Consider the following 11035-nt stretch of genomic DNA (forward strand, 5'->3'; position numbering starts at 1 on the left):
CTTTAATTTCTACCATATAAGCTAGAACCCTCATACTTAGCATTCCAAGTCCTTGGTTGAGAACTATGACTGCCCTGAGCCTCCCATGCTGCGAGGACGCCTAGACCACTTGCAGAGGCCACATGCAGCTTGACCCTTTGTGGGCCCAGCTCAGCAACACAGTGCCAGAGAAGGTGCTTCTACATGGTTCTAGCATGTGACCATCCAATAACCATGAGCCACTGGAGTTCTCTCAGCTGAGACAGGATATTGGAGAGTAGAAAAGAACCATTCCTCTGTGCCCTTCCTAAAGTACAGACTCACAGGATCTGTGAGCAAACTAAAATAATTGAAACCACTAAGCTTCAGGGCAATTTGTTAAGCAGCAGTAGTAACAGGATCAATAATCATTAATCCACAGAGAACACTCATTTAAATTTCCACTGGAGAGATGTTAACATTGCACAGAGAGAAAGGCACACCTGTTCTATCTGGAAGCTAAATTTTATATCCCTAAGTATCTTTCAACTATTTTGCCACCCCCATACCCCCTCCCCCCGCCATGTCATCAAGGTATGCAAGGAAAAGCAAATGGGTTTCTGGTTGTATGGATATGTTAGGTCGTGTCCGACTCTTTGCGATCCCATGGACTGTAGCTCCTCTGTTCATGGGGTTCTCAAGGCAAAAATACTGGAGTGGTTTGCCGTTTTATCCTCCAGGTGATCTTCCTGACCCAGGGATCGAACCTGCGTCTCTTGTGTCTCCTGCATTGGCAGGCAGGTTCCTTACCACTGAGCCACCTGGGAAGCCTGGGTTTCAGGATACTCATACAATATGACTTTGACTCATTTGTACAAAACTGCATCTTTTTTCTTGAGCCACAGTTTGATCTGGGTAATGTAACTTGCCACCATCTCCTCCCTTGGCATGGTCTTTTCAGAATGTGAGAAAACCCTTTCCGCCCAAGGGTACCAGGCATGACTGGCCCTGCTGCAAGATAAAGCGGCAGAGTTGAACAAGGCTCATCGGGAGGGAGGGAAGATGGTGCTCTAGGTCTGACACGTATTTATCCAGGCAGTGTCCCCGCTTTACCCCAAGGAATGGGAGCCACAGGTTCATCAAGTGATTCACCCGGTGTCCACAGGATTGAACTCAGAACTACATACTTTGAAGCACATAGTATTTCTCTTACCACAAAGAGTAAAGGGAAGTAAAAGAATAGAACTGGGAGACAAGAAAGAGGATTCAACGAAGACTCTACTGCAAAAAAAAAAAAATAATAATAACCTAATTTTTCAAAAAAAAAATAAAAACCTTTGAGACTGATATTATCTTGGCCAGTAACATTTTAATTTATTTTTCATCATCAAGATTTTACAGATAATACATATTTTTAGACTTTTAGTAGTAGACAAAAATACCTAGTTCCAAAATTTGAAAATTCCAAATATCAGTGTTTGAAAAAACGTATTAAGAAAAAAAAAAGTACATGAAGAAAGCTTACTTGAAGAAAAAAGAAAATATTAATTTTAAGAAATTAATTAAAGAAAAAAGGTACATGAAGAACTGTGGTTGTGAAAAAGAGCCATGTAAGAAATTATTGGCTGTGTCAGTCTCTTGGTACTTATGTTAACAAGTATTGGTTTATGCTTTGTCTTGAGAACTATTAGGTTATTTGGAAGCAATATCATTTCTCATTTTTCTTGGTTGAATTATAATCCCATTATACATATGGTATTTCTGCTCAAATTTGACATTGGATATACACTGGAAGAATTTAATAAAAATGATTTCCTCTATGTTCTAGTTACTGAATGATGGTTAAACATGTTCTATGAATTCAACATTCAACCAACATGCGAAGTTTTCTAGCATATATCACTTTTTCCTCAAGAAAACCATAGACCATCATTAAATGTTTTAAATCTTTGCTATTATAAATTTGGAAAAGGCTCAGTTCAGTTCAGCTACTCAGTCCTGTCCGACTCTTTGTGACCCCATAGACTGTAGCACTCCTGGCTTCCCTGTCCATCACCAACTCAAACTCATATCCATATGAGTAGGCTCATATGAGCCTACTCAAACTCATATCCATCGCACTGATAATGCCATCCAACCATCCCATCCTCTGTCGTCTCTTTCTCCTCCTGCCTTCAATCTTTCCCAGCATCAGGGTCTTTTCCAATGAGTCTGTTCTTTGCATCAGGCAGCCAAAGTATTGGAGTTTCAACTTCAGCATCAGTCCTTCCAATGAATATTCAGGACTGATCTCCTTTAGGATGGACTGGTTGGATCTCCTTGCAGTCCAAAGGACTCTCAAGAATCTTCTCCAACACCACAGTTCAAAAGCATCAATTCTTTGGTGCTCAACTTTCTTTATAGTCCAACTCTCAAAAATTTTTTAAAAATGTTATCTAATGATGCATGCTGACATTTTTAAAGGGTGAAATGATCTGACGTCTATGATTTTCTTCAATAAAATATGGGCGTGTTGAGAAAATATGATAGATAGGCCCCTAGTTCCTAGTTGATGGACTGAGTGATAAATAAGTGGAGATTTATTATTTCATTCTCTCTACTTTTATAGACAGGCTTCCCTGGAGGCTTAGTGATAAAGAATCCATCTGTAATGCAGGAGAAACGGGTTTGATCCCTGGGCCAGGAAGATCCCCTGGAGAAGGAAATGGCAACCTACTCCAGTATTCTTGTCTCAGAAATCCCATGGACAGAGGATCCTGACAGGCTACAATCCATGGAATTGCAAAAGAGTCAGACAAGACTTAGCGACAAAGCAAAAACAATAACAAAACAACTTTTATTGACGTTTAAATTTTTTGTGATTAAAAAGTCACAGCACCAGCAGTAATCATGAGACCATTTTTACTGCTTCCTCTAAATGGTAAAAAATTTATCACCATGTTTGGGGACAAGCTTTTTCTCCAAGGAAATATTAAATATGTTTTTTAGATTTTCTTCTATTTCTTTCTCATTCAGTGTCTTAAACTCTACCAAATCTGTATTGTCCTTATAATTGAATCTCCTGTAGGTGAGGGTAAAACCCACTAAGCAATGAACACCTTCTGGGGTCTGCAAGGAGCAAAATGACTTGCTTGTAAACACAGATGCCGGAGATTCTTGAAGGTATGTGTTCACAGACTCGAAGTCTTTAATTGTTCGAGGTTCAAGAGTAAACGAGTAGATTTTCCGATGCTCATTCTTTTCCAAGAGGTCGGAATCCTGAAATTCTTGGTTTGGGATGTATTGCTCTCTTCTGATTTGGTCCAGGTACCAGGTTCCTCTGTCTTCGGTCAAGCGGAAGATGCAAGGTGTCTGGGGCTGGTGCTTCCCAGAGATTAGCTCTAGAGGCTGCCACATCTGATAAGAACGTCCAAATCCAGCATCGGCTATGTAGTCCCGGCCGTCGATGGTCACCTTCAGCAGGAGGTGAATCATGGCATTGCTGTATTTGTCGGTGAACGTGTTGAAAACATACCCTCCCAATATGGTGGTCTCAAAACCCATCGTGGTCAGAGCCCAGTACAGGAGGTGGTTGACTTGGAGACACCACCCACCTCGGTTCCTCCTCACAATTTGATCAAAAATGGCCTCTAAGTCCAATTCCATGGCGTCCCCACAGTGGATGTTAAGGTTCTCAAAGGGAATGGCTCGGATCTGGTGCTGAAGAATGTCGGTTAATGTTTCCAAGTCCAATTTGTCCCTCGAGTTCTTATAACCAATTCTTTCAAAATATGCTTCGATGTTCATGATTCCTTAAGGCAAGGAAAACAAAAGCAAATATATTACTTTTGTACTTGGATTTCTTTGATTAGCTTGATTTTAGCAAATGTATTTTAAATATGTAAATACAATGGTTACAAATATCTATAATTATAAGCCTTTTGTGTGTGCTTTTGCTGTTTTAATGCCTTTTGCATGTACAAGTTCACAAATGGTGAAGAAAAGTATTACTTCTTCTACGTTTTGAGTATGAGAAGTTGGAAATCCAGATGAAGTGATGAGTGAATTGATAGAGAGGTCACATGTGGTTTTCTTGATGATGAGTAAGGAAAGGTACAAATTGGCATCAGTTAAAATAGAGTTTACAAACAAATTTCTAATGTAAACAGGAGAATGATATAATAAGGTACTTGACCCACTCCGTTTCCTCTTTAGCTGAACTTTACAGATATTTTCCTACTCAATGAGTCAGTTTGTTCACAAACTGATTTATTCACTTATTCAATAAATAGCTTGCTCAAATTTTATTATGTATACATTACTGACCTAGTGGTTGCTTGTCTTAAAAAAATCTTTCATTTTATGGGGGCTGGTATGACACAGATAATGAAATGAATGAATTAAAAAACACATGCAATTTCTTAGATTGTGATCAGTGCCCTGGAGAAAATAAAGCAAAGAAGGAAGATAAGACACGCAGAGAGAGCTTCAGTTTCCAGTAAGGCGGGCAGAGAAAGCTTCACTATAATTTTAAGGATGGGAGAGAAGGAGCCACATCCATATGTGTGGGAGGATCACTCAGGAAGGACCAGAGAATTTTTAAGAAGTCTTAAGTCAGAACCTGCCTAGAGCGTCCAAAGAACATTCAAGGAAGCCAGGAGGAGGGGAGCAGAGGGACAGAGAGGAAGCGTGGACCACGATGCGGCCCGGCCTTTGGGCTCTTCCTCTGAGATGAGGAGTCAGTGTGAGAAGGGCAAGGGGAAGCCTGCAGTTTGGGCAAAGGGCACCATCATCCGGTTGATGCATATGGGCAGGGACCCGCACACACGGAGCTGAAAGAAGAGACACGTGGCCCAGCCAGGAGCACCTCAAAGCACCTTTGCTCCAGAACCAGTGCTTTGCCAACGGATGGCGTGTGGCCCGAGTCAGCACTCTAAGACTCTGCTGCAGGGCTTCCACTGAAACCTAAGCAGGTGCTTTTCTTGCGGGGCCAGAAGCTGGTAGGATATTTGCCCAAAGCTAGTAGGAGGTCTTGCTGGAGAATGGCACCTACTAAGAATTTAACGAGTTGAGGAATGAAAAGCAGGAGAAAGAAAGATGAGAAAAGACATCAATCAAGTCTTAAGATAGATCTTGCTTTTTATGGTGAGTCAAAAAAAAATTCTTATTTTGTAAAATCCCATGTCAAAAAGGTTTCTGTCCATTAATCACTGATTGTAACAGTGGTGTATTACCTTTGGTAAGATGACATGGTCTGAGGTGAGAGGCTTAAAAGGGCCTGCCCTAGGTTAATGGTGATAAGCTATGTATTTCTGTTGTCCTTCTTAACGTCTTTTCTTTCAGATTCACCTAGTTCTCTTTTTTAATCTGTTATTTTTCCCATTTTGCTAGTGTTTCAACTTTATTTTTGGTATCTGTAAACTGATCTCCTAATCTCTTAAGCTTATTTCATTTCTTCTCAGCTTTACATCCATCAGTATCCTTTCTCAACATCTGTAGAAGCCAAAAGCTCTACATCAGACTCAGAGAGAACTGGTACTGAACTAGACCACCACAGACCCTCTTCCACTTCTATATCCAATCAGTACTGGGTAAGTTAGGAGGGCAGGTGATGTAGAACCAAAGAAACATGATTTGGACCTGCCTAACCATTTCATTTCTGGGTGGGTTAATTCCCCTCCTTTTATTTGGAAATCAATGTATACTTTTTTAAGTTATATTTTGATTTAAAAAATTTTTTCCCTTTGTTCCTTCTTTTTTTAAAGATATGATGCTAACTTAGAATTTAGTAACCTCAAGTCCATTGAGAAGAACCCAGTATTGGAACCTGAATGCAAGCAGCATGTTATAACCAAATTATACCTGTATATTCCACAACTAAATATAAGGATGGTGTACTACTGAAGTTATGAAAGAAGGTGAAATATGGAGACAGTAGAAAGTAGCTGTCAGGATAAAACTGGGTGAAAACACTGCAACATTTATACATTGACTTGTAACTTAGATGTGCGCTGATACATTGATTCATTTCACTTGATCATAAATACAAGAAAAGAATAAAAGGAGGCAGAGAGAACACACTTAGGGAGTCAGCTGAGATGTCTCAGAAAAGCAAACCTTTCTATGGAAGTTCGATATAGACGGATTCTCAGTTTTAATTCAAAAGACTTGGAATGTTTCTTCTTCCTGGTTCACAGTCTAGAAATAATAGAAAAATAGTTTTAAATATATCATATTCTTCCTTGAAAACAAGAGCAGTAGTTCCGTTGGGACATGACTAGGAAGAATGTTTTAAAATCACAAAACAGAAGGAAAGAGAGTCAAATGGCCATCTGCATTGCACGGGGATAGAGCCGGGCGTAGAGTCACAGGCAACGGGAGCAGCATGGGTTGCTCTGAGCCCACTTTCTGGGGTTTAAGTCACAGGAGGACCCGAGCGCAACGGGCCAGACAATCAACAAGGATGGGTGAACCCTGTCCCAGGCCCCCGATCGAAACTACAAGTTTTACCAAACACATCAAAGACCAGCGTGTAAGGTAGCACCTTCCTTTAGCTATAAAGTATAATTGATGGCTTCCCAGGGGTGCGGTGGTGAAGATTCTGCCTGCCAGCGCAGGGCAGCCAGAAGACCCAGGCTCGCTGCCTGGATCAGGAGGATCCCCTGGAGGAGGAAATGGCAACCCACTCCAGTATTCCTGCCTGGAGAATCCCGTGGACAGAGGAGCCTGGCGGGATACAGTCTGCTCAGTTCAGCCACTCAGGGGCGTCCGCCTCTGCGACCCCACGGACTGCAGCAGCCAGGCCTCCCTGTCCATCACCAGCCCCCGGAGTTTACTCTCCCCTAGCCTCTGGAGATGTAAGTCAAAATGAAGAACTGAGGAAGACTGAGGCAGAATTGACTCCTTTTATTATAGGACGGAGTAGAAAACTTGCAAGCATTGTGGCTGAAGTACTTTAAAAACATGTTTTAAAGGTGACTGAAGTGAAAGGCGTTAGACCCGTTGGCCTCCGCCTGGGGTGCGGAGGGTGAAGACCAGCCTGCTCGGAGCGCCCTGCCCGGGCTCGGGGCACTTCGGAGGACTCGGGACCGAGGCTGGTGTGGGGGGACGCGGTGTGTCGGCCACCCGGGTCCCCTGGGGTCCCCCTGACCGGCCTGGCTTCAGGATCTGCACGCGGACTCCGGCAGACCTCCCGGGGGCTCCTGGAGCGGCCCGGCCCGCCCGTGTGCGAGTCAGCCGTGTGTCGGGGGCTCCGTGTCCCGTCAGGGCCGCCCCGCCTGGGGACTTACCGGCCCGCGGTTCTGAACACCCCGCCGCCTTGCCTTGAATCGAGAAAAGACTCTGGCGTTGTGAGTCCCACCTGGGCCGGCGCCGGGGCTTGCCCAGGCGCCCTTCCCTCGTGATGCGCTTGCTCACGGGCCGGACTCAGTGTCCGAATCTGGGGAACCAGACAAGTCACGTCAGCGGTCACCGGGGAGAGCGCTGTGGGAGAAAGCTAAGGTGAACAGGATGAGGCGACTTCTAGAGGGCCCTGAGAGTCAGGCCAGAGAGACTTCTTCTGTCACCGAACGAATGCCTGTTGTTTCACCGAATGGGCAAAGTCCAACAGTCCAACCTGGCTGCCGTGATGTGTCCCTAAGTGACTCGGTTCTTCAGTTACCAATCACCTCTCTGATGTAGCCCCGGAGATTGGGTTGAGATGAAGACCTCCTAGTTCAGCTCCCAGTCTGGGGGTGTCTACATCCTTCATGTCCAGTGGTGGTTTCAATTTTTTAAATTTTATTTTACTTTATCTTATGTTATTTTTGAGCTACAGAAGTCCTGATCGTTTCCCCAAACAAAATTGTAAGCCAAAGTCTAAAATAGAATAATTGAAAACAGGTTGGTCCAGAGGCAGTCCGGCCCTGAGATGCTGCCCTCGCGGCTCTGGGGTGCAAGCAGCCGGGGTGGTCATGGACCGAGATGGCGTCTTCCATCCCAACTGCCCGCACTTCAGGCACGACCGCCTGGAAGAGGCTGAGATGGAGCGAGTGGATTTTCTTTCTGTGTGTGTTTCACATCCTGTCTGTTTCCTTTTCTCTGTCTCAGTGATGGCATCCCATTGGATTGACACTAAGACTCACTCCCGACCCCAGGGCAGAGAGGCGTCGGCCTGACTCTGGGATGGAAGGGAACTGCGAGGCCAGCCCTGCTCAGAGGCCATCGGACACCCCGCCTTAACACACCGAAGGCCCGTGGCTCCTCCAGGCTCCGAGCTGGAGCCACAGAGTCAGGCAGGTACTCTGGGGACCGCCGAGCAGGCGCCCAGAGCCGGTCTGGATGGCAGAAGCTGAACAAAGCCAGACTCTGGGACAGAAGTACGAGGGAGTTGATAGTTTAAAAAAACAACCCTCCTTTTGAGGGAAGGAATGGAGGAGGAACTAAAGTGAGGTCCTAGGGGCAGGGAGTGATGCAACGAAGTCACACTCTGGGCCACAAGCAGGGTCAGTATCTCCCGCCAGCCTTTCTGCCCTGACTGAAAGTGTGAGTCACTCAGTCGTGTCCGACTCTTTGGACACCATGGACTGTAGCCTGCCAGGCTCCTCTGTCCATGAGATTCTCCAGGCAAGAATACTTGGAGTGGGTTGCCATGCCCTCCTCCAGGGGAGCTTCTGGACCCAGGGATCGAATCCCTGTCTCCTGAATTGCAGGCAGAGTCTTAACCGTCTGAGCCACCAGGGAAGCCCGTCATGACTCAACAGATTATTAAAAATTGGTGTGACCATCCCACGACCTGACTAAACCATTCAAAGTGAACAGTTCAGTCCTTTGGCACCTTCACAACTTGGCGCAGACACCCTTCTGTTTAGTTCTGAACTCTCTCCTTCCCCCGTGAGACGCCAGACTCGTGAGCAGTGACTCCCCAGCCCCTCCCACCTCTGCACCCACCAGGCTCCTTCCTATCTGAGTGCTTCCAGTTTCAGCCGCTGTGAACACTGCTGCAGACAGAATTTGTGCCCAAGTGCTTTTTCCTGTATCTGATTTCAATTCACTGGGTATATGCTTAGAGTAGAGATGCTCGGCTGAAGAATAGGATTTAGAGATGCTTCTCAGCGGCTTTTCTTTCCCTGGGCTCTGAATTTCTCTTCCTCTCCTTCCCATCCCTTCCCTTTGGTGTTCAGTCACTCAGTCACGTCTTTATGACCCTGTGGACTGTACCCCACCACACTTCTCTGCCATGGGATTCTCCAGGCAATAATACTGGAGTGGGTTGCCTTCTCCAGGGGATTTCCTTCTCCAGGGGATCTTCCTGACCCAGGAATCGAAACTGTGGCTCCTGCATCGCAGGCAGATTCTTTGCCATGAGCCACCAGGCGAGCCCTCCGTTCCCTTTTCTTACCTGTTTTTTTTTTGGTGTCGAAGCCTGCTGCAAGGACCTGTGAACCGGCCCAGTCCTAGGGGGCAAGTGGCCAGCCCAGTGATCTTCTGGATGAAAAAAAAAAGAGGTTGCCAAGCAAGCCAAGCCCACAGACCCTCTTCACGATGCTGAGGGCACAGAAGGCCTGCAGAGCCTCCTGTCCAAGGAAAACAGCCAAAGAAGGTCAGACTCCGTCAGCAGAAAGGTCTGAATGTTTGTTTTGCCTTTTATTCCCTTTCGAGGAGAAATAGAGAGTCAGATTTGTGGGTGTAATCTGCCTGTTTTTACAAGTGGCTCTGAACTATTGAAACCTATAAAGGCCAAACAAAATAAGTCTCTGGGTGGGAGGGAACTATATATATAGTTGGCAGGTAACAACTTCCTTCTGGTTGCAAGAGGGTGGGGTCAGCTCTTGTGTGGTTGAGAACTAAACAGTGACTCAAGGGAAGGGAAAGTTCAGTGATCGGAGAACAAGCAGGCGTGTGGTTTTTGCAGGCGCAGGGCAGGGCAGGAGAGCAAAGTCCAGGGCAGGGAGCTCCCAGGGCCCCCGGCTTCCGGGCCGTCCACCTCCACAGGCTCCTCTCTCCTGCGGACCTCGGCTCATCAGCGCCCAGGGAATGCTGTCGTCAGCCTGCCTGACACTGAGAGAATTGTTCCTGGCATGTGTGCCCCTGGAGACCCTTGGGGCCCTCCTTCTATCCAGAGAAAACCTCCGCAAGAATTCCCTTACATTGTGCAGACAATGCAACCCAGCCTCCCTGGATGTTTTGGGACCAGTAGAGAATTTCTGGTCCCTTAATGCCGGAGGAGCAGGGGTGATCCTGAACTTGCTGTCTGCAGGACTGACTGAGCTCTTGGGGACATGCCCAGTTAGGTTCAGAGAAGGTGGACATCACTGTTGCAGTTATCCGAGAGGAGAACCCTGTCCTCTGAAACACGTGTTGTACACATTAGCTATCTTTCATACATTCCTTTACTCCTCACAACAGACTTTCTAAGTAAGCTCTCTTATTAGCTCCAGCGTTCCGAGGGATAGACTGACGTTTAGAGATGCTTCTCTGTCCTGCCGAATCCTCACAGCTGGGGTGTCGGGTGGCGATGACGCTAACCCTGCCAGCTGCAGTGGGGGTCTGTGACCCCTCCGCTATCCTGCATGGCACGTGTCACAGCCTAAGCACGTGTCAGGCAAACGTCCTGAACTGTCCTGGGACCTGAAATTCAGGCTTGTGCAGTCTCCAGTCTCCTGGACTCACATTTGAAGTAGGATCAAAGCCCAGTTTCCAAGCATAAACAGGTCACTCACCGAGCTCTCTGGGGCCCACGACCAGGAACCAGGGTGACGGCCACCCTCCCACTTCCTGGCCCAGCCCAGGAAGAGCCCTTCCTCCAGTCTGCAAAGTGCTCCGCCCCCGAGTCCAGTCACCGGCACCCCGGAGCTCTGGGAAATGTAGTCGTGGGGACTTGGGTTGACCCTTGCCCTTCCTGTTCCAATGTACCCTGGTGAGCCAAGGCCGCGGGGTTAAAAGGGGAGGGACCTTGTAGGGCACACAGTTCTTACTCTTGGAGAGCCTGAATATGGATGTCCTGTGTGTGCTGTGGGAGGTTAGGGTTTTGAGAGGCTCCAGGAAGAGCAGATTCATTAGCCCAGAGAAGCAGGAGGACATGGATGTTTTAAATCACTCCTCCTGGTTATGACAGCAT

At 46.5% G+C, this 11035-nt stretch overlaps 1 protein-coding gene across 1 annotated transcript; it reads right to left on the reverse strand.

The window, feature by feature from the left end:
- Positions 1-1307: 1307 nt before the first annotated feature.
- Positions 1308-10713, reverse strand: LOC133050308 (arylamine N-acetyltransferase 1). The gene is made up of 4 exons (XM_061134432.1): positions 10638-10713; positions 9317-9402; positions 6055-6135; positions 1308-3749 (listed from the first exon to the last, which is right to left on the reverse strand). Exon 4 carries the CDS (start codon positions 3742-3744, stop codon positions 2872-2874), a length of 873 nt encoding a protein of 290 aa, XP_060990415.1. The 5' UTR covers positions 3745-3749; positions 6055-6135; positions 9317-9402; positions 10638-10713; the 3' UTR covers positions 1308-2871.
- Between the last annotated feature and the right edge of the window lie 322 nt (positions 10714-11035).

This window comes from Dama dama, chromosome 32, assembly GCF_033118175.1.
Source record: "Dama dama isolate Ldn47 chromosome 32, ASM3311817v1, whole genome shotgun sequence".
NCBI classification, from domain to species: Eukaryota; Metazoa; Chordata; class Mammalia; order Artiodactyla; family Cervidae; genus Dama; species Dama dama.

Coding starts and splice junctions, on each gene's coding strand:
- LOC133050308 (XM_061134432.1), bottom strand. CDS start 3,744: ATGAACATCGAAGCATATTTTGAAAGAATTGGTTATAAGAACTCGAGG.